The sequence below is a fragment of the Lactuca saligna genome, chromosome 5 (genome assembly GCF_052625555.1).
Source record: "Lactuca saligna cultivar CGN05327 chromosome 5, ASM5262555v1, whole genome shotgun sequence".
NCBI classification, from domain to species: Eukaryota; Viridiplantae; Streptophyta; class Magnoliopsida; order Asterales; family Asteraceae; genus Lactuca; species Lactuca saligna.
The window spans coordinates 230306192-230330717 of NC_136421.1; the positions used below are offsets into that span (position 1 = coordinate 230306192).

Below are 24526 nucleotides of genomic sequence, written 5' to 3' on the forward strand. Positions count from 1 at the left end.
TTCTTTTCTACCCACAACAACAAAAAGTTGTTCCTCTAAAAGAATATATACATAATGCATTTTTGATCAGCTTTAAAATTAAAAGACAGTGAAACCCCATTTCAAATCGTGAATTATTTTTAGTCAGAGAGTGAAAATGGATGGAAGTGATATATACAAGGCTAGTAGAAGTTTTAATTTAGGGAGCGGTCGTACCACTTCGTGGAGGGACGGTGGATTGGATGTTTTCTCCCAGTCAAATCGACATGAAGATGATAATGACGATGAAGAAACTCTGAAATGGGCTGTTCTTGAAAAGCTACCAACTTCTGATAGGTTGAAAAAAGGTCTGCTTTATGGATCTAGTGGATCACCTGATGAGATTTTTGTTGATAATCTTGGATTAGAAGACAGGAAGCATTTGCTCGATAGACTGGTAAAAGTACCTGAAGAAGATAATGAAAAGTTCTTGTTGAAGCTCAGAGACAGAATTGACACGTAATTTGAGCATTAAAAACTTTCAAAAAATTGATTTATTATTATTTTTTTTAAATGCGGTTTTTTTTTTTTTTTTTTTTTTTTTTTTTTTTTTTTTTAATGTTCAGGGTGGGAATTCATTTGCCTACAATTGAAGTGAGATTTGAGCATTTGACAGTGGAAGCTGATGCTTTCACAGGCAGCAGATCATTGCCTAGTTTCCTTAATTTCATCATTGAAATCTTAGAGGTATGATATTGCTTGTTTAAGGATTTTTTTTATACATACCAATCTACACTCTACGTACCAATCTAACTTATAAGTTATTTTTAATCATAACCTATTTTGACCATAAATCTTGGTTTTAACTATTCTCAACGAGGTTAACACATCAAACTTTATCACAAATTCACACTAATAACTAATATCCATGTATACATGCTTTGTAATTTCATTTTGTAATTTTTTTACCATTGTTTGTCCTTCTACTTTTAATCAAATGGCAAAAAATACCCCATTCATTATAGTGTATTTTTTTTCTTAATATTTCTTTTTTGTTCTTTCAAGATATAAGATATGTACCTTTTTTTTGTTCTTTCAATATATTTTTTTTACCATTGTTTGTTCTTCACTTGATGCAACTGTCTTTTTTTATTTTTTTATTATTTTTATTTTTTTTAAATTTTTTATTCATGGTCTACTCATAATTCTTTCTAACTTTTGCTAAAGCATGTTTTTTATTTTCTTTATCAAGATTTTTTTCATGATTGTTATAAGGTCACCTTATTTTGTTTTGCTCTTTCATTTCAAATTTGATTTTTACACACTTAAAAAATAAATATATATATAACACGTCCTTGATTTTGGTTTCCCAATCCTATTTTGATTTATTTCAAAAATTATTCAAAACAAAACTAACACAAGTTTAATTATTTCGTTCGTATATATGGTAACATTTAGATAAAATATGTTACGGAAATGAAATAAAATAAGAAAATATTCTAAATTTTTTTGATTTCTGAACGATGCAAAAAGAGTATATATGGTAATTTTTAAATATAGAATGAAAATTAAATATAAGTAAAAAAAGATGGGAATTTGTTCAGAAATTGTGATGTAATATTGGAAACTTTAAAGAAAATAAAAATTTGTTCGGAATTTATGAAAATGAAAAAAATGTATGTTTGTGAATTTAAGACTAAAAGCAATAAAAATTTAATAAAAATTTGTTTTGAATTTTATTTTTTTATAATATTATTTATATTATTATACTATAAAAACATTAGTATTGTTGTTTTCTTTTATCTTACAAAAAGATATCTTTGAAATTATTAATGTTAGTAAAGTTAATAATAAAATATAATTGTTAAATAATAAAGATTTATTGATTAGGTTATAAAGATGAAAGTTAGTCAAATGATAATTATATGGTAAGGATGACCTAAAAAATAAGACTAGTGGTGTACGATGATATATAGAATGGTGTGTGTAAAGTAAGACTTCTTGTTTATTATAGGATCCTACTTTAAAAAATTTATTATAGGATCGTTACATAAAAAATTAATAAAATAACATTTTTTTGTGTAAGCAATGTTTTATGTGTAGAAAAATAGAAAAAAAATTATAGAAACTGATTGATTCTGCGGTCGAACCAGTTAAATCGGGAACCGGTCACTATACCGGTTCCACTAAAACACCGATTTTTAAAACATTAAATGTAAGTATAACGCTCTAATCAGGTGAACTTTCAATCAGATATAGTCTTAAGTGCATTTACAATTATTTTATTTATTTATTTATTTTTATTCTGCTACGTCAAGGTCAACTCAACAAACCATAAAGTTTAAAAATTCTACTATGCTGACCCATACGGTGGGGCAAGCTCGTCGATGGCCCCTGAGCCAACAACGGTTTGGAGCCCCAATATTTATGAATTTATTTGAATTGGTATAATCATTCACTTTCATATTAATAGTCCATTTTTATTTTTAGGTTGTCCCAAAATAATAGTTTATATCTAAAAATAAATATCATTTTTACAAAAACCCCTCATTATTACTTAAATTACCATGAAATTAAATGCAACTACAATGGAATTAAAGATAACAAAAAAATATAATTGTTATTTAATTTAATAAAGTTAATGATAATTGATGTTTCCTTAATCAGTGTGTTTTTTGTCTGTCGATATTAATTTTGAGACGGAGCGCGTATAACAATTATACAGTAAGCACACTGCAAAAAAATAAAGGTGCTTTAGATTTTACGGCAACTACACTTTTTTTTTTTTTTTTTTTTTTTTTTTTTTTTTTTTTTTAAGATTACATGTTCGAATCCATGCGGTAACACTTTCAAATTTTATACTTAAGCACTAATAATTGTTATATATATATATATATATATATATATATATATATATATATATATATATATATATATATATATATATATATATATATATATATATATATATATATATATATGGAAAAATGAATATATCCTTAAAGGTATATAAGCTTAGGTACCCAAACTCACCATACTGCATCGTTTTGTATCATATATAGACATTGTAATTGTCTAATGTTGTTATAATTTAACTTCTAAATTGAATTACTTCAAAGATTTTTATAAATTTCATATTTATCTTCCTCTTACATAATTGTCATTTTCAACAATAATATATACAACCTAGTAAGTGTTCAACAAAAATATGTGATGTAAGAGGAAGATAATAGTGAAAATTTAAAAATATTGAATATAAATCAAGTTAAGGGTTAAAGTTTAACAATATTATAATGAATATATCAAACAAAACGACGTATTATTATGAGTTTGGGTACTTAAGCTTATATACCCTTAAGGGTATATACACTTTTCCCATATATATATATATATAACCTTAAATACCGATTATCAAATTTTTTATAAGTATGTGGTTGAGAGGCGTTGGGTTAGAAGTCCTTTGATGGCTTCTTCGAATCAAGTAGAGTATTCTTTTTAATTAATGTCAATTTTAAAACAAGATTAATTATAAAACTAATTATAATTTAATCAAAATTCCAAATAACGTTAGACGTGACTTGGTGATAATGTCAAGTTTCAAACTTTTACAAGCTGTGACAAGTCACGTCGTTTGAAATTGTGGCTTAATGTGACAATTTTTTATATAATTAATATTTTTATATGTATTTTCTACTATTATTGATAAATATATACATATATATGACTTAAGGTGAGATTTTGTTAAAGCTTGACATTAAATACAAACCTTGGAGATTTTGTGGTTATTCTACAAATGACTCAAAAGTTAGTTATAAAGAAGTAAACTAACATTTATGATGGTAATTTTTATAATTATCCCTTATTAATTTTTTTTAGTAAAAGGCCCTTTTTTGGTTTTGGTTACGGGCCTAAAATATATTAGGATTGACCCTGTAAAGTGGTTTCACCAAGGATATTTATTTGTAATTAATAAGATAAGAAAATATAATTTGTATTATGAAAAAGCTCTATAAATGTAGAAAGCTTGTAAATTCAAAAGCGAAGTGAAAAACTAGTTATCACAATAGCCTTTGATGTTAGCACGTACATGTTTTATGGATATGTATTATTGTATTTGTATTAGTGTTAGTTGGCCCATATATTACCTAGTCCATAGTGTACATGTATATATTTCTATTGTATTGAATTGAAATTTCATGGAAAATATTACCCTTATCATGGTATGAGAGCCTATACCCTAAAATCTATCCATGTCTCTCCAATCTTCCGACCACGAGCCCATGAACTCTCTGTGAAACCTATGAATGCCTTTAACTTTTGACTTTTTCTTTCTTCCTAACAATATCAGGATCAAGCTTTAATCCTCCACCATATGAAATCACCAACATATGTTCATCTCTCCCTCTTATTCTCGATCTTGAGCATCTTAATTATGACGGGTGGTGAGAGCTAATTTAATCTCGTTGTATTGGTTATGATGTTGTCGACCACCATGATGACAAAGCTTCACCAACAAGTATATATCAATAATGGACTTCTATAGACTCTATTGTCAAACTCAGTCCCTATTGCAAATGATTATGAAAAGAAAATACACAATCTTATAACTTAAGTTAAGTCTTGAAACCCTATTTCACGACAATAAAGACACGAAGGTTGTAAAACTTAATAGTGGACTCATAATCATTTCTAATCGCGACTCATCTATCACCAGTTTGCAACACTAGGATCAGAACAATTGTTGATATACTAGACAACATTGACTATATGGTTCTAGATAAGACCTTGGTGGTGTACATGATCATTAGGATTTCCCCGACATATGACTGCATCGCGAGTCTGATATGACACCGATCCCCACTACCTTCTTTTCTAGTGACTCAATACATGCTTCTTTTTGAGGAGCAACGGATAAATCAAATAAGGCATGTTCAAGCTTCTCATTATGACGATTCTTCTTCTCCTGCTATTCTACAAGCCGAGAACCATACTCATAGTAGTGGAAATCATCTCCATGGTAACAAAAAGGAGGATGTGGTGGACATCGTTATTCCTAAGGTAGCTGACAACCTCATATTTTAGCAACAACTGCCAACACCCTCACCTCAACAAGAACATCCGTTGTTGTACCTTGCTTTCTTTGGCTCTATGGTTGGCCCAAGGCACCTTAAAGCTTCTCAATGATCCTACTTCTATCGGTAATGATATGCTTCCTACTCCACCTTAGTAGTAAAGCCACAGGTGACATGCCTAAGACCCAGTACCAAAGTCCTATTGCATGGACTCTCTTACCGGGCTTACAAAACTAACCAGTCATCGAATCAGGTCCAAACCCTTTTCAATGAATCAAGCTCGACCTAACAAAACCTAACTTGGTTTGAACTTACTGTGAACGAGTCTAATATGCAATCCATGTTTCTTCCTTATTTTCTTGGCAACATAAACTTATGGACTATTCAAATGCAGATTGGTTTATGGATTCCGAGGCAGCTAACCCTCTCCACAGTGACTCATGCATTCTTCACTCCACTAGTAATAATCATTGTATTCATAATTATATATTAGTCGAGGACGGGAGCTGATCTAACAAATTCGGGTCATATTGATTTCCTAGTATTAACCCGTAATGTCCTCTTCATCCTCACAATGTCCTTATTACATCACAAATTATCTTGTGTATGCTCTTAAATTCTCTTGTGATAAGAAGTATTCTATTAAATTTAATGTGTTTGACTTTTCTACAGAGGACTTGAAATCCAAACAAACTTTACTCTGTTGTGATAACTCGAGTGATCTGTACCCTTATCACAGTCCCGTCTCCTCAATCCCTTACAACTATTGGTCATTCCACTTGGCATCAACGTCTCGATTACCATAGTAATCAAGGTTTTCAACATTTACTATTTAGTTTGTCTATTATTTGATCTGTTTGGGTAAACATGTACACATTCCTTTCGTTTTTCTAATATCGTTGTTGAGTTTCCTTTCGAGGTGATACACTCTAGACATCTATTTATAATACTAGTGGTCTTTTATATTAGGGAAAATGACTTATAAGCCTAATGAAGTTTTCAAACTGTTCAAAAAACCCAATTATGTTTTGTCTGTTCAAGAAAACCCAACGAACTTAACCTTTTGTCTAAAAAGCCTAACTAACTTACACTTTCGTTCATTTCTCATTTAGGGTCAATCGGCTAATGAAAGTCAATGAATGACATGGCTGATGATGTGTAATTAAATATCGAAAAATGACTTATAAGACCAACGAAGTTTCAAAACCATTCAAAAAACCCCAATCATGTTTTTTTTGTTGAAAAAACCCCAATGAACTTACGCTTTTGTTCAATTCTCATTAGAGGCAACCATATTCATTAGGTATATAACTAGTTGGCAAATGACATGACATTATATGTAATGAAATTGAATAAACATATTTGAATTGTCATTTATATATTGATTTAGAGCTTGGAGAAGAGAAAAATGAATGACATATGTGTTCGATCTCTTGTAATAGCTACTTCTTATTCTTCATCTCAATTGTTGTTGTCCAAATCAAGATATACAAAGAAAATATTTGATGATGCAAACTCTTGTGGATGTAGCCGCCCTTTTTCATATTTGGACATCTAAAATGGAGGATCATCCAGAGATATTGTTTAGGGCTTGTTCGAACAGATGGGTAAGTGTAATTAAAAGCTTTATCATGTCTATTTTAATAACTTTTTGTTTTTGAAAGAAACCAAACAAATAGATAGAATATGAACACGATCCTCCGTTCCAGATGATCCTATATTCTAGATTTCGAAGTTCGAAAAGGACGTCTGTGTTCAATCTCTTGTAATAGCTACTTCTTCTTCTTACTTTCAAGCATTGATGTCCAACTCAAGATCTTCTCTCCTCTTAGCCCTAATCGATAAATAAAGGGCAATTCTAATTTGTTTATTTCATGTCATTAAATATAATGCCATATCACTTTCCAACTAGTTGTATATCTAATGAATCTGGTTGCCTCTAAGGAGAATTTAACAAAAGCGTAAGTTCGTTGGGTTTTTTTTCAACAAAAAAAACATGATTGCGGTTTTTTGAATAGTTTTGAAACTTTGTTGGTTTTACAAGTCAGTTATATTTAATTACATGTCATCAGCCATGTCATTCCTTGACTTTCATTAGCAGTTGACCACAAATGAGAAATGTAAGTTAGTTGGGCTATTTTAGACAAAATGTTAAGTTCGTTGGGTTTTCTTGAACAAACAAAACATAATTGAGATTTTTTGAACGGTTTGAAAACTTCGTTGGGCTTATAATTTTTTTCCCTTAATATTATGCCATCTTCTTGGATGATTTTTCTCGTTTTTCTTGGTATACCCGCTTACACATAAATAGGATGTTTTTTTTTTCAAATTTCTTCATTTTCGCACGTATGTCAAAAACTAATTTAATTCGGTACATTACAACTTTCAAAATTAATAATGAGGTGAATATGATAACAGAATCTTTTACAACCTTTGTGATCAAAATGATATATCTATAAGATTTTCTTGTCCTCTGACTGGATGTGATGTACCATTAACAACACCTTTTGTTCTTTCCTATTTAATGGTCATCTTCCAACGACATTTTGGGTGGAAGCTCTTCACATGTCTTGTCATCTCTTCAACATATTACCTTTCACGACTATCAACAATGACACACCCTTCTTTAAACTCTTAGCTCCCAAAATAACATATAAATATTTGCATATCTTTAGGCGTTTATGTTATCCTGATCGTGTTAGCTCGACTCACAATTTAGCTCCTTACTCATCACCATCCATCTCCCTCGACTGCCTATCCCATCATTGAGGCTTCCGATGCCATGACCATAACTCTTATTCAAAATGAGTGTTCAGTCCCTCGCTTTTATTTAAAGGTTTTAAAGAACCATAATTGTTTTAATGTAATGAATGACAAATACAATGCTCTTATTACTAACACAACATGGAAACTTGTTCAAAGAATGACATGTAGGTGATAATGTTGTTAGATTCATTTAATTATTCAAGAAGAAACATAATACTGATGGATCTTTGGCGCAATACAAAGGAAGTTTGGTTGCTCGTGGAAAAACTCAAAGACCAAGTATCGGCTGCGATGAGACTTTTAGTCCGATTGTCAAACCGGAAAGGAACCACATCGTCCTCAGCTTAGTTGTTTCATATCACTGGCGGATTCATCAGTCGGAAGTGAAAAATACATTTCTTCATGATTATCATCAACTCCATGCTTCTCCAGCTTGAGGTCTTGTTGCTTACACTGGCGCCGATTAAGGGGATGTCACTTGACTAGGAAAACTTCCTCGGGTTATTTTGTATTTCTCGGGAACAACCTTCTATCCTTGTCTTCTAAAAACAAGGTTTTATATACCATTCTATTGCTGAGGTAGAGTATCATGGCGTTATATGGCGTTGCAGAAATTATATGGTTACACCAATCTTTTTCATGAGCTTTACTCTCCGCTCATGAAAGCTACCATTGTTTTTTGTGATAACATCAACACTGTCTATCTATCAAACATCCAAGTCAACATCAGCGGACCAAATGAATTGAGATAAATATATATCCGTTTTTTGTTCATGACAAATATGTCTTGGGACATATTCGTGTAGTTCATATCCCCTCCTCATCACAACTGATGTACATGTTCACTAAAGGGCTTCCTATGTCTGTCTTCCACGATATGAATTATTGTATTTGTATTAGTATTGGCCACTCCGTGTATTGTAATGCCTAGTCCATCGTGTATGTGTATATATTTTTGTTGTATTGAATGGAACTCATCATGGGAAATATTACCCGTATCATGCGAAACTTATTTGACCAGAAAAGCTCCTCAATAAGCTCCTATTGTAGAGGCGGTAATAAGAAATGAAATTGAAAGTACATTGTTGTAATATCTAGAAATGAAAGTAGGGTAGTTTTATGCACAAATACATGAAAGTACTTTGCTATTTTTTGCATTTAGTATCTAGTTCATGTTCATGCTGATTTTTTCAGGGGTTCTTGAATATATTCCATTTACTACCAAACAGGAAGAAGCATATCACTATACTTGAAGATCTAAGTGGAATTATAAAGCCTGGCAGGTGAAAAAAAGCCGAGTTTTAAACTTTTAAGCATTCCATTTGAGTAAACATGAACTATATTAATTATTAATGTTATTCTTTTACAGGACGACACTACTTTTAGGTCCCCCAGGTTCCGGAAAAACAACTTTATTATTAGCCTTGGCTGGGAAGCTTTCCAAAGAGCTTACAGTAAATTACGATGCGTTTACTTTTTTGGATACCCTTTTGAGGAAAACTTATATTATGTTATCTCTCACTTCAATTTTGTTAAAAAAAAAGTTGTTTCTTTGTAACCAGTGGTCAGGAAGGGTGTCATACAATGGACATGATATGCATGAGTTTGTGCCTCAGAGAACATCTGCTTATATCAGTCAAAATGATCTTCATATTGGTGAAATGACTGTTAGAGAAACCTTGGCTTTTTCTGCTAGATGTCAGGGAATTGGATCACGTTATGGTTAGTTAGCATAATCCTAGGCCTAGCCGTTGATTTCTAAACTATCTCAACCTGTGTGTTTTTCACTATTTATCTTGTGGTGGGATATTTTTACTGAAATAGTTCTTGTCCAATAAATTACAGAAATGTTGGCAGAATTGTCAAAAAGAGAAAAAGATGCAAATATTATGCCCGATCCTGATATTGATATATACATGAAGGTAATAAAGGAGTTACATTAGGTTAATATGCCGTAGGGGCTGCTTTTTTTTTTCTTTCTCCATTTGGTCTTGCTTGGGTAAAAGGGCTTAAATATGGGTAATGATGTTTCTCTGAAGTGTTGTATACATAAGTTTGTTTCTTTTTTGGATCGAATAAACAATCTCAATGAGAGACGAGTAGGGAGAAACAAAGGACAAACAGGTAAAGGGTTAGTGTCTTGATACCTTAAGCCAATTTTTTCAGGTTATTCCATTAGTCATTCTTTCCAGCTTAATTAAGTTAAACGAAACAACGATACATAGGTTTCCCGATTAAATGTTTTACTTATTACGCTCATTAAGTAAAAAAGAAACAACCCCTTGACTTAACTTGAAAAAGAAAATAACTTGTGATTGTTCTATGATGCTTTAGGCTGCAGCAAAAGAAGGTCAAGAGACAAGTGTGGTCACAGATTATATTCTCAAGGTATACTACAAAAACTAAAAATTATTGACTTCCAAAACATTAAATTATAACAATATTGTTTTGTGTCCCATTTAGATCTTGGGACTAGATATCTGTGCAGATACCATGGTAGGGGATCAAATGATAAGAGGCATATCTGGTGGACAAAGAAAACGTGTCACTACAGGTAATTAATTAATCTTTCGAATGACATATAGAGAGATTGTCATTTGATACATGTTTTATGGATTTGATGAAAACGTGTAGGTGAAATGATAGTGGGCCCATCAAAGGTTCTTCTTATGGATGAGATATCTACGGGTTTAGACAGTTCTACAACGTTTCATATTGTGAATTCTTTCAGGCAATATATTCAGATTTTTGAAGGAACTGCTGTTATTTCGCTCCTACAGCCTGCACCCGAAACGTATAATCTATTTGATGACATAATATTGCTCTCGGATGGCAAGATTGTGTATCAGGGTCCACGTGAAAAAGTGCTTGAGTTTTTTGAATCAATGGGATTTAAATGTCCAGAAAGGAAAGGTGTTGCTGACTTCTTGCAAGAAGTAAGTGTGATTTCTAGATTTGTTTCGGCTTCTTTTTATGCAAACTAACAAATATGGATGTAACTAACTTCTTAATTGCTAAGATCATCTATAGTAGGAGCTTTTTCAATAGTATTTTTGGATGAAAAAGCCTATCTCCTATGGTGTTCGCTTTTTCATTCCCAAGCTTTTTCAAAAAGTTTTTTGGGTGAGAAAGCTCCTGAAAAAACTTACTTCCTATTACTGGTAGCTTTTACATCTACAAGCTCTTTCAATAAGCTAGTGTAGTTACAAGCTGTTACATGAGCTTTTTCATCATTTTTAATATATGTTATTTATTTTAGTGTAATAAAAAATACACCAAAAATAACTACTAATTTGATAATGGGACCCACAAATAAGCTTATTGAAGAAGCTTTGCTTTGCTATATAGTTGACATATGTTAAAGCTTTTTTGGATTGTTGAGGTGACTTTTAATTACCTAAAAGGCCAACCAGGTCAACACATCACCAAAAGAAAAAGTCAAAAACCTCAAAATATCCACTTTTCACTAAGCTTATTAACAAGTCATATCAATTTCAGTTTATATCATTTATTTTATATAAAAATAACTAAAATTAAATTTAAAATAACTAAGTAGTATATTTAATTTTCGTACTAAAGAAAATAAATTTCAAATATATACAATTTAATTGAGATCTACTTACTCCTTTTATGTAAATAAATATATTCAAAGTTTAATTATATTGAATAAATAGTATATACATACATTATCTTTCTACAAACAACAAATGAAAATAGATAAAACTTAAGTATTAAGCAATATTTCATTACAATACTTGAAATATAATATAATATAATAAATGTTTATTTAATGTTACCAGTACTTCTAATTAACTTTTTCTTACTTACATTTTTATAAAACTAAAAAAACTGGGTTAGTGAGTTTTAGAAAATTTACATTAAACGGCATAACATTTTTTATCTGTAATATAATAAGCTAAAAGAATAAAAAATAAAATGAATCATGAAAAAGCTCAAATGGTCAAGCTTGTAATTTTTAACAAGCCAAATGAAAAAGCTCCGCTATAGCGTATTTGACTTTCAAGAACTTACTATATTTGACAAAAAAAATGCTTATGTAAAAGCAGAGCGCTCAAACACACATATCTCCATAGGTAACATCAAAGAAAGACCAGGAGCAATACTGGATAGAGAGAGACCAACCTTACAGGTTTATCACAGCCAAAGAATTTGCTGAGGCATACGAATCCTTCCATGAAGGAAGGAGAATGGCAGAAGAGATTTCAATCCCATATGACAAAAACAAGAGCCATCCTGCTGCACTGACAACCAAAACATATGGAGTCAACAAAAAGGAGCTCTTGAAAGCCTGCATGTCAAGAGAATTTTTGCTTATGAAGAGAAACTCTTTCGTCTACATCTTCAAACTATTTCAAGTACGTACTCAATTAAGTTGGAGGGCTTGTATATATCTTTTTTATTTAATGGGCTTAATGTGTTAAGCATTTAATTGGAATATATATATATATACACACACACACACAGTTTTTTCTATTTTGACTTAATAAAGACATTATGACTTAATGAGTTAAGCCAAAAATATGGCTTTTTGTATTAAGACACTAACCCTTTACCTTTTCTCTATTCTTTTTTCTTCTCAACTCTTGTCCCGTTAAAATCGATGAAAATTATAAAATTTATTTTATCGAATGTAATGGTAAAATTGTCATTTAGTCTCATGAAGATGTTTATAAAGAAAGAAACAAACAAATCTTATGTATATAATACTTTATGTGGAGAGACATCATTGCTCATTCAACTGGTTTTTATAAGTTAATATGAGAAAAAAAAAAAAACAATCATATATTAATGTTTCAAAGATTAATTCTAAAACCTAACGAATTTATTTTCTTACCTACTTTCAGCTTCTTGTGATGTCATTTCTGACAATGACAGTCTTTTTCCGAACCGAAATGCACAAAAGGTCGGTGGAAGATGGAGGGATATACACAGGTGCACTCTTTTTTGGTGTAACTACGATCATGTTCAATGGATTTTCTGAGCTTTCCATGACCATAGCAAAGCTTCCTGTGTTTTACAAGCAAAGGGATTTCCTGTTTTACCCCTCGTGGGCTTACACACTTCCTTCATGGATCATCAAGATTCCCAGCTCATTTATGGATACTTTTCTTTGGACTCTTCTTACATATTATGTAGTTGGATTTGATTCAAATGTTGAAAGGTTTGTTGCTTCAAATTAACTAACATTACTTGTTTTCCTCCTAGGGCGTAACATATATGACTAAATAATCTCCTTTTTACAGATTCTTTAAACAGTATTTGCTACTCTTTCTCGTCAACCAGATGGCATCAGGATTATTTCGCTTTATTGCAGCACTAGGTCGAAATATGATTGTTGCAAGCACATTTGGTTCATTTGCACTTCTCATACTATTCGCTTTGGGTGGCTTTGTCCTATCACGAGGTACATATGTTCTATTTAATTAGCCAGTGTTTGGTATATGCAGCAATAGACGAGGGAATAAAACTTAAGCATTATGATAGAATAAAAAAAAAAATCATGTTTGTTTTTCATATATGAATGGAATGCGACATTCCTTTCTTCTCAGCTGATTTTCATTCTATGGGGGATGGATGTTAATTTTTACATTCCTTCATGGCATAGCTGAATATATTACAACTATGCTTGAATGAGTCCTTTGTTCATTCAAGCCAACAAAATATAATAATGAAACATAATGACCCATTCCATTCTATTGTCTTTTCATTCTTTTGCGATATCACTACATCACCCCCAATATACTCTTAAACAAAAGAAAATCTTCCATCAACTATTGATTAAGAAATGTGGTGTTTTTTGCAATATCACAGATGCTATAAAGTCTTGGTGGATTTGGGGATATTGGTCATCACCAATGATGTATGCGATGAATGGGATTGTAGTTAATGAGTTTCTTGGACATAGTTGGAACCGAGTAAGTCATTTAAATACCACAATTATATATATATATATATATATATATATATATATATATATATATATATATATATATATATATATATATATATATATATATATATATATATATATATATATATATATATATATATATATATATATATATATATATATATATATATATAGAGAGAGAGAGAGAGAGAGAGAGAGAGCAACTTTTGGAGGGAAAGGTAACAAATGTACTATTTGCCTGTTTTATGATGAACTAAAAAATAAATCATTGAATAATGATAAATAATATCATCCACAAAAAAACCTCGAAAAATACAGAAGATTCATTTTTGTAATGATTCAATAAAATTGTTCGAAAAAACGAATCAAAATTTGATTCAACAAAAGGTGAGATGTATTTTTAGCAAGTTTTTTTTGCAAAAATTATGTTACTTTTGCATTATCAAATGATTAATTTTATTGTTTTGGCAAAAACATACAAATAATACACTTCTTATAAAATCTACCAAATTTTTACTGCTTATTTCACTCAAATTATATATATATATATATATATATATATATATATATATATATATATATATATATATATATATATATATATATGTGTGTGTGTGTTTGTGTGGAAAACCTTAAAAAAAACCTTACCTATTATTCTCTAATGCAGAAACAACCATTATGTTATTATTTCGTATGCTTTTGCCTATGTTGGATTGTTATGCTTCATGTGTGGAACCAATAAAAAATTCATCAAGTATGCTTTCTCAACAAAAAAAAATATGGGCCTAGAAATGTAAAGATTTTATTGTATAAAACAAGAATATAAAATGGTTTTATTATAAAAAAACCATAACATAAAATAGTTTTTATTGTACAAAACTATAACATAATGGTTTTTTCACGTATTAGATAATAATAATTGACTTTATTTATAACCACAAATGCTAGATAACCAAATATCAAGGGTTTGTCATTTACGAAGCATTATTTTAGGTATTACTAAAAGTAAAATGGTTTTATTATACATAATAATAATAACATAATGGTTTTTCCATCGTTAGGAGATAATAAGTTAAGTTTTTGCAGAGTTCCCCCGCACAAGAGCGCGCGCGCGCCCACATATATATATATATATATATATATATATATATATATATATATATATATATATATATATATATATATATATATATATATATATATATATATATATGTTCATTCAAGCTAACCGTTTTTAACATTAAGTACAGGTATTGACTAACTCAACAGAGTCCCTAGGAGTGAGGATTATAACATCTAGAGGTTTCTTCCCATATGCATATTGGTATTGGATTGCAGTAGCGGCTTTGATTGGATATGTGTTCCTCTTCAACTTTACCTACACGCTAGCTCTCACATATCTCAATCGTACGTATCCATCCATCCTTCTTCTTATTTATGAATTAATTCATAGAGCTTTAACATAATAAGAACAAATATGCAGCTTTGGAGAAGTATCAAGCTATTATATCAGATGAAAACGAAGCCCAAAATCCTTCAACTGTTGAGTTACATTCCATGAGCAAGAAAAAGGGAATGATTCTTCCATTTGAACCACATTGTATCACCTTCGATGATGTTAAATACTCAGTTGATATGCCGCAGGTAGTTATAAACACACTTGTTATAAACTTATTTTAGTTCCTACTTCCTAATATTAATCAAGACTCTTTATCATATTTGATTGAAACCAATGAACTTTGGCGTTAAAGGAAATGAAAGAGCAAGGAGTAGTTGAGGATCGATTGTTGTTATTAAAGGGTGTGAGTGGGGCATTCAGACCGGGTGTTCTTACAGCATTAATGGGTGTTAGTGGTGCTGGTAAAACTACTTTGATGGATGTGCTGGCAGGAAGGAAAACAGGTGGATATATAGAGGGTAATATTGTCATTTCAGGGTACCCAAAGAAGCAAGAAACTTTCGCTCGAATTTCAGGATACTGTGAACAAAATGACATCCACTCACCTCATGTCACAGTACATGAGTCCTTGATTTACTCTGCTTGGCTAAGGCTGCCAGCAGATGTTGATGCTGAAACCAGAAAGGTAAGGAATATATTGATCATTTTTTACTAAAAGACTTAAGCGATTAAGCCACAAAACCAGGCTTAATGTATTAAGACACTAACACTTTACTAATTTTTTTTTTTTCTTTTTTCTTTTATCCTCCCAACTCCTGTCATTTTAAATTGATGAATATTGTTTAAATTTATGAATATTGAGGAAAACATGGAATGTAAGGGTAAATTGGTAATTTACTTCAATTCATATGGATTATTCATTCTAGAAAAGAAACAACTCTTATGTATATAACATATTATCCACACAAAAATTTATTACTCATTCAACAACTTTACTTATATAAAACTTAACTCGAAGAAAAACAGCCCCTAAGGAGAATTTAGACTTAATAGTAAAGCTACATGTGCAGATGTTTGTTGATGAGGTGATGGAACTTGTGGAACTGAATCCGTTGAGAGATGCATTAGTAGGGTTACCTGGGGTCAACGGGCTATCAACTGAACAGAGAAAGCGGTTAACCATAGCGGTTGAGCTGGTGGCTAACCCATCTATAATATTTATGGATGAACCAACATCTGGTCTTGATGCTAGAGCGGCTGCTATTGTCATGAGAACTGTTAGGAACACCGTGGACACGGGTAGAACCGTTGTGTGCACCATTCATCAACCTAGCATTGATATATTTGAAGCTTTTGATGAGGTATAATATATTAAGGATCTCTTGTAATATCATATAATATTGAATATTAACTTAATGAAGGAAGTAGTGACACTTCTCTTTCTGATCAAACCGATACATGTTCAAACTGCTATTGAGTCGTCATCAAATCTAACAAATTGATTGGGATTGTTTGATAACCTCTAGATGGAATCATTTAGAGGTCACCTCTGAATTGGTTAGCATTTGACACGTTTGATGAAGCCTGTGAACGGTTAAGGAACCTTACCTTCTCTTAATGATTAAGAGGTTGGAATCATTCGACACTAAATGATTCAGTTTAATCGATCAGCCCCTAACACTACTCTTTCAATATCTTTTTGTAAAGATAACAAAACTTTACATTCGGGATTATACTTCCTGAATGGGAATACTAAAATTTATATATGGGTTGCAGCTATTTTTGATGAAGCGAGGAGGAGAAGAGTTATATGTTGGACCAGTCGGTCATCATTCCTGCCATTTGATCAAGTATTTTGAGGTAATTAACGTTACATTATTAACAAGTTTTAAATAATAAAACACAATTTGCATAAATGGTTTAAAATGTGATACACTACTGGGCATTCTAGGATATCGAAGGAATAAGTAAGATCAAAGACGGTTATAACCCTGCCACATGGATGTTAGAAGTTAGTACCTCAGCACAAGAAATGGCTCTTGGAATTGATTTCACACAAATCTACAAAAACTCTGAACTTTACAGGTAAGTCAACTAGTCAATTCCAATAATTTCATTTCATTAAATTGTTTCGTGATTTTAGTAATGTCTTACACTTATTGATAGGAGAAATAAAGCACTTATTAATGAGCTGAATATACCAATTCCTGGATCAAAAGATCTTTATTTCCCAACTCGATACTCTCAGTCTTTCTTCACACAATGCATGGCTTGCCTATGGAAACAACGCCTGTCATACTGGCGAAATACTTCTTACACTGCAGTAAGATTTTTATTCACTTTGGGAATTGGATTGATGTTTGGGACAATGTTCTGGGATCTAGGTGGCAGAAGGTTAGATACTTTAAGAGTGATAGAATTGAATACATCTCAACTTAGTTTTGTTTTTTTATTAATTTACTCGTGTGATTGTAATTTCAGGACATCACAACAAGATTTGATTAATGCAATGGGTTCTATGTATGCTGCTGTTCTTTTTATTGGGACCCAAAATGCGTCATCTGTGCAACCAGTGGTTGCTGTTGAGAGGACAGTCTTTTATAGAGAAAAAGCTGCAGGAATGTATTCCGCCCTATCATATGCTTTCGCACAGGTACTTCAAGGGCTTTTTTTTTCATTAATTCCTATATGGATTAAGTGGTGTTGGAAACAAACCAAAGACATAGAATCTGTTGGAGAGATTGTAGGAAGAAACTTATGAAGAAGATGGATTCTTGTACAACAAAACAAAGATTTCTTATCAAAACGCCAAGAATAACATTTACATCTGTTTACATATGTATATATAGAAATTAAACCAACTTGACTCTTCAGCCCTAACCATCACACCCGTTCATTTTACGGTTAAAATAACTATAACTACCCTAACTGTCACATAACTGTAACTGCCACATAATCTATTACTAAACTAACACCTAACACTAATAATAAGTTTAGCTTATTATTCAGCAAGTGGTTGAATAGGTAACGAATTCTATCTAGACAAATTAAGTGTTGTATACATATGGTATGTTTCTTTTCTAGAACAAATAACCGGCTAAATGAGACTAGAAGACCGTTTATCCTTACTTTCTAACAAACAATTTTCACAATATTCATAACTTTTGACAGTAATCATCGAGTTTAACATGAGAGGAGGTTGGAGGAAAAAAGAAGGGGAAATAGATGAGGGTTAGTGTCTGAATACATTAAGCCATGGTTTTTTTTTTTTTTTGCTTAATCTTTTAAGTCATTCTGTCCGGATTTAGGAAAAAAGGAACAACTATGTATAGTTTTCAACATAATGTGCTTAACCCATTAAGTAGAAAAGAAACAACCCCTTAGTACATAACTCTTAACAGGATTTGTTATAAATGTGAACCTACTGTTAAATTCCTTTCGCAGGTTCTGGTGGAACTACCCTACGTGTTTGTACAAACATCAACATACGGTCTCCTAGTGTATGCAATGATTGGATTTCAATGGACAACAGCCAAATTCTTTTGGTATTTATTTTTCATGTACCTCACCTTACTATACATGACCTTTTATGGCATGATGACTGTGGCCATGACACCCAACCCCACTATTGCTGCCATTGTTGCTGCCTCATTTTATGGAATATGGAATCTCTTTTCAGGATTTGTTATCCCACGAACTGTAAGCTCCATTAATCCTCAACATTTTTGCATCAAATTTGAGATTTACAATCTTTCCTTATTAATTACACATATGTTCTTGTTCTCCATTTTGTAAACAGAGGATACCTATTTGGTGGAGATGGTACTATTGGGCATGTCCGTATGCTTGGACTCTTTATGGATTGGTTACTTCACAGTTTGCAGACTCTGAAGATATGCTTGAGAATGGTGAAACTGTAAAAGATTTCTTGGAGAGATATTTTGGATTTGAGAGAAGTTTTCTTGGTGTAGTTGCTGGTATGCATGTTGGATTCACCCTACTATTTGCATTTGTCTTTGCCTTTGCCATCAGGTCGTTTAATTTTCAAAGGAGGTAGGTTAATTATCAGGGAGTTTAAATATGAGCATTCTATTGAAGATGAAACACATTGTTACGTTAATGCATGACATATGATTTGTGTTAGCCTAATAAGATTTTGGGCTTTATTTTGTATTGGATATTATGTTGGCACATTAGTTAGGAAACCCTAATTAGTTAGCCTATAAATTATTTCTCCCTTTCATTGTAATTGTACTTCCCATTTGATAATAATATGAAACCCTAGCCATTCTATGTCTTTTTTTTGTTAGTTTACATCGTATCATAGCGCAATTGATTATTTGTATTTTCGTTTTTGAGGGTGAGTTGTAGTAGGCACGACGTTGGGAAGATCGAACTGTATTATGCTTGGAAAATTTTAAGAGTTTGGGTATGATTTCCTACTTTGTTTTTTTATTCTGCTCTGTATGATTTGTTCGATTTATTTCAAGATCTTGATTGTTGCTGCGGCTATTTGTATTTGTTGTTGGTTTTGTTTATTTTCATTTGACTATTATTGGAAGTATGACCCCGAAAGATGACTCTCTTCAATCCATTAGTACCTAACGCGATGGCAAGAACTATGCCTATTGGAGTTATTTTATCAAGAATTTCTTGTGAGGTAAGCACATGTGGTGGATTTTTAAAGGTGACAAGAAAAACCAACAAATGACAAGGTTGTGAATTATGCAATCTTACTGGATTTATGGGAGATTGATAACTCCAAGATCATTACTTGGATTAGTAATTATGTTATCCAATCTATTGGTACTTAGTTAGCGAAGTATGATACAACAAAAAAGGTTCGGGATCACTTGGATAGGCTGTTTACCCAGTCTAATTTTGAAAAACAGTACCGGTTAGAGTTTGATATTCGAGCCCTCCAACTGAAACAATCATAGTGTTCAGGAATTCTATGTAGCTATGTCGTATTTTTGGGATCAGTTGGCTCTTACAGAACCTGTTGAGTTGAGGCTTTTAAGCCTTATACTGATAGAAGGGAAGAGCAATGTTTGGTTTAATTATTGATGGAATTACGTTTATATTTTGAAGGCTTGCGTGGATTAATCTTTCATTGCACACCTCTTCCCTTTGTTCATTCGGTTGTTCACGAGTTTATTGCTGAAGAAACTCGTATCAAGTCCCATGCTAAAAAAGGTCCCAAGACAGCCATTCCTCCTGTCTTTGTTGTTCCACAATGACCTTAGTCGTCAAACCAGAATTGTCTCAAATTTGCATTTAATGAGTGTGCTTTCTATAATAAGAAGAATCACCGGAAGGAAAACGGTCTTTTGTTGTTAAGCATGGGAAATCAGCAACAACAACAAACCAGATCACTTGCACAGTCTCAACCTTCACAAAAGAACAAGTCTCGGTTACCTTCCTCATTTCCATATTTTAGCTCACCACAGTACGCTGCTGTTGCACCTTTAGTTGAGAATGAGACAAAATTTTCACCACCATCCGCCTTGGATCCTCAGATTGTTGAGCAGTTCAAATAGTTCATTCTTGCCAATCAAATTTCCATGTTAGCTTCCATAAATCATTCAAGTCTATCCTCATGCATCACTTCATGTATTCCTTCATACTTGTAGATATTGGGTTTTGGTTCATCTTATCACATGTCACCACATTTGTCATCTTTTGCTTTGTTATCACCTCGTCTACCTGTCTCTGCTATGTCTGCTAGTACTACACATATGTCAGTAGAGGGTGTTGGTTTTATTGTCACTCTTTATATATCTTTAATAGATGCCAGTTATTTGTGTACGTATGGTTGTTGGTTCATCTTTTCTGATTCGTTCTGCTATGTATAAGACATTCGATCTCGGAGGGTGATTGGAATGGGTTGTAGACTTGGGGAGCTTTATATTTTGGAACAACTACATTTTGATGATGTTGTTGCCTCTAGTGTCGATTTGTTGTCTTTTCGGTTAAGTTTTTCGTCATCTGTTTTTTATCTTTTGCATTCTCGTTTGGGACATGTGTTAGCGTCACGTTTACAGTTTTTGGTTTCTACTGGTGTCTTAGTTCTTTAAAAACTGATGATATTTCTGATTGATTTGGTTGTAGATTGGGAAAATTTTTTGCTTTATCGTTTAATAAAAGTGTCACTCATTCTATTTCTCCCTTTGATATTGTGCATCCTGATGTGTGGGGCTCATCCCGGTCACCTCTAAATTGGGATCTAACTATTATGTTTCATTCATTGATGATTACACTCGTTATATGCGAGTTTATTTTATGAAACGCAAGTCTGACTTTTTCACCATATATAGTGACTTTAGAGCTTTTTCAAGACTCAACACTAGGATGTCATAAAATGTTTTCGGTGTGATTTGGGCAGGGAATTTACCTCCAATGATTTTAAATAATTATTGGAATCTGATGGTATTGTGCATCAATCATCATGTACATACACCCCTCAACAGAATGGTTTTGTAGAAAGAAAACATCGGCATCTCCCAGAAATTGAAAAATCCTTGCTACTCTTTACTCAAGTTCCCAATATGTTTTGGGGAGATGTTGTTCTACCTCCACTTACATTATTAAGTGCATTCCTACTACACACACTTCAGGGAATATTCCTTATGAAATGTTGTTTGGGCAACTTTCAGATTATTCTTCATTATGAGTGTCTGGTTGTACCTATTTTGTATTGAAGCCTCATGTAGAGAGATATAAGTTCTCTTCAAAATAAGTTCTTTGTATATTTTTGTGATACGATATTGGTCAGAAAGGTTATCGATGTTATGATCTATCGAATAAAAAGTTATATGTCTCTCATAATGTGACCTTTCTGGAGCACATTATATTCTATATCATTCCTGTTCAATCACATGTGTAACTCGAGAGGAGCTTCCTACGATTGATCCTTTTAACATTGTCATTGATGATCCACCACCTGCTCCTAATCCACCACATGTCATTGATCCTCTTCCTGCAACTCATCAGGAACCCCCATCATCGAGGCCTTATCATAATTAGAAGTTCACAAAGGTTCCTAAGTTTGTCTAATCCTTTTACTTACCAGTGTTTGACTCCTTTATTGCTAATGTACATCATCTTTCTAAGCTAGCATCCTACAAAGAGGTCATCTTTGATCCCCTTTGGTAGACTGTTATGGCTGAGGAACTTGTAGCTATTTATCAGACTAATACATGGGATACGGTTCTGCTTCCACTTGGAAAACACAATATTGGTTGCCGTTGGGTATGTAAAATCAAAACAAATTTTTATGGATCATTTGAGCATTATAAAGCCATACTTGTTGCGAATGGGTACACACAAAAGTATGGTATGGATTTTGAGGAAACTTTTGCTTCTGTTGCAAAAATGACGACTGTTCGCACCTTGATTGCAGTTTTATCCATTTGCCAATTGAAGATTCATCAGATGGATTTTAGGAATGTGTTCTTGAATAGTTATCTTCATGAGGAAGTATACATGTGTCCTCCCCCAGGTATTTCTCACCAAACACGTGAAGTTTGTCGACTTCGGAAGGCACTATATGGTGTCAAACTAGCCCTTCATGCTTGATTTGGAAATTTTCTCCATTGATTAATTTGGTTGGCTTTCAACCAAATAATCATGATTTGTCTCTATTTGTTCGATGTACAAGTGCACGTCAAATTACTATTTCCTTATATGTCAATGACATGACAATTACTAGTGATGATTATGACAGTATAGAGTCTTTAAAGCATGATTTGGCTCACCGTTTTGGTATGAAAGACTTGGGATTGCTACGTTATATATTGGGGATTGAAGTTGCTCAATCTCCAAAGGGTTATATTATTATCTCAAATGAAGTATATTTCAAATTAGTTTGAACAAGCATGACTCACGGATAATCGGACAGTTGATACACATATAGAGAGTAATGCAAAGTATTCTCCAACTGATGGCATCCCTGATAGATGCCAATTTTATGCATCTTTTAGGGTAGTTTTTATTAGAATTTAGCATCATATTTTACACATTTTCGTGTCATTATTTTAAATAATGTTTAGCTCATGTCATTCGTTAGAATTCTCGTACTACTCATGTTTTTATGTTGTTTTCAAATAATTTGAGTGGTGCAATACTTTAGGAGCAGCTTTGAATGTATTGAATGGAGCATTGGACTTAACTGGAGAATTTAGCTTATGAAGGATTCTGAGGAATGCTTGGAAGACGTTTTGGTCAAGAAAAATCCGATCGAATTGATCCGACGAAGTTAGATTGCTACATTTTAAAGCATAAACGATGTTGCTGGCATCTTTGACCCCTTGTCATTATTTTAACCATATCTCATGACTCGTAACTCCGATTGAAAAGATTCAAAATGTTCCGAAAACTAAACAAAATTTAGGACGACTTTCATGTTTGGTAAAAAACAAAAATGCGACTGCGTTTTTTCCAATATGCGATCGAATTTGTTCGCCGAGGTTTTCTAGGGTCAAAAAATGATCATGGGAAGAAGAATCAATAAAAAGCAATCACATTTCCCCATTCTGCGATCGCATTTCCACTCCCTAGCCTCAAAAATCTCATAAATAGCGTCATACTTCATTAAACGGTGATTCGGAAAAATTTGGGATAAAATGTGATCACATTTTTCTTATTCTTGCTCCAGAAGATACATGCTTTCATATAAATATAACCCTCCTGATCATATTCAAAGAGAAAGTGATTCCACACAATAAAAAAAACCCTTCTGAAGACGATTTTTTATACTTTTCATCACTTTCTAAAGATCTGAAGGTTGTGAATCATCTCCTACAATTTTAATTCGTTTTTACCCATGTATGGCTAAAACTCTAGTTTTCAGTTCTACAATAGACTAGTACTTTTCATGTGATCAATTATCAGATTTGGTTTTCATTGTGTGCTACTATCTGGTTGTTTCTGTTTTGAGCTTAATGAATGTTTAATTTTTAATTATCGTTAGTCTGATCACCTAGCTAGGGTTTAATCATTCCAGTTAATCAGTTAATCGAATCCGTAATTGTTCTTGTCAACTAATAATAAGTAACAAGTATCAGATTGGTTCCATGTTGGGATTTAACTCTAATAAAAACTGAAATTCCATATATTTACGCTTCCGAGCTTGTGAGAAGTATTGAGTATTGTTGGGAATTTTACACCGATTTTAATACAACTCTTCTGAACTGAATTAAGAACTTGTTTAGTTAGACAGTAAAAAAATAAGGTTAACTGAAGAGATTGTTTTGGTTAATTTAACTAGGTAAAAGAGATTATACTAGAGTTTGTTAGCTTTCTCAGTATCAGCTTAGATAGAACCCATTTTCAATAACCAGATCTGGGCCGATTACAAGATTAGAAAAGTCACAAGAGAACTGAATTCGCTTTATATAA

General features: G+C 32.3%; 1 protein-coding gene across 1 annotated transcript; it reads left to right on the plus strand.

Annotated features, from left to right (window-relative positions):
* Positions 1–28: 28 nt before the first annotated feature.
* Positions 29–19424, plus strand: LOC145045925 (pleiotropic drug resistance protein 1-like). The gene is made up of 23 exons (XM_078994211.1): positions 29–477; positions 585–705; positions 8991–9079; positions 9166–9250; positions 9359–9518; positions 9642–9718; positions 10131–10184; positions 10260–10350; positions 10431–10732; positions 11891–12172; positions 12662–12978; positions 13061–13221; positions 13629–13732; positions 14979–15135; positions 15212–15372; positions 15480–15812; positions 16198–16488; positions 16904–16987; positions 17079–17212; positions 17294–17521; positions 17609–17780; positions 18572–18826; positions 18927–19424. Exons 1-23 carry the CDS (start codon positions 137–139, stop codon positions 19182–19184), a joined length of 4257 nt encoding a protein of 1418 aa, XP_078850337.1. The 5' UTR covers positions 29–136; the 3' UTR covers positions 19185–19424.
* Positions 19425–24526: the final 5102 nt, after the last annotated feature.

What these genes read in the sequence shown, in the direction of transcription:
- LOC145045925 (XM_078994211.1), top strand. Translation starts at nt 137, where the DNA reads ATGGATGGAAGTGATATATACAAGGCTAGTAGAAGTTTTAATTTAGGG. An exon ending in TCACAGATTATATTCTCAAG is followed by an intron (nt 10,185 to 10,259) that starts GTATACTACAAA and finishes TGTCCCATTTAG; the next exon opens with ATCTTGGGACTAGATATCTG. An exon ending in TTGGACATAGTTGGAACCGA is followed by an intron (nt 13,733 to 14,978) that starts GTAAGTCATTTA and finishes CATTAAGTACAG; the next exon opens with GTATTGACTAACTCAACAGA.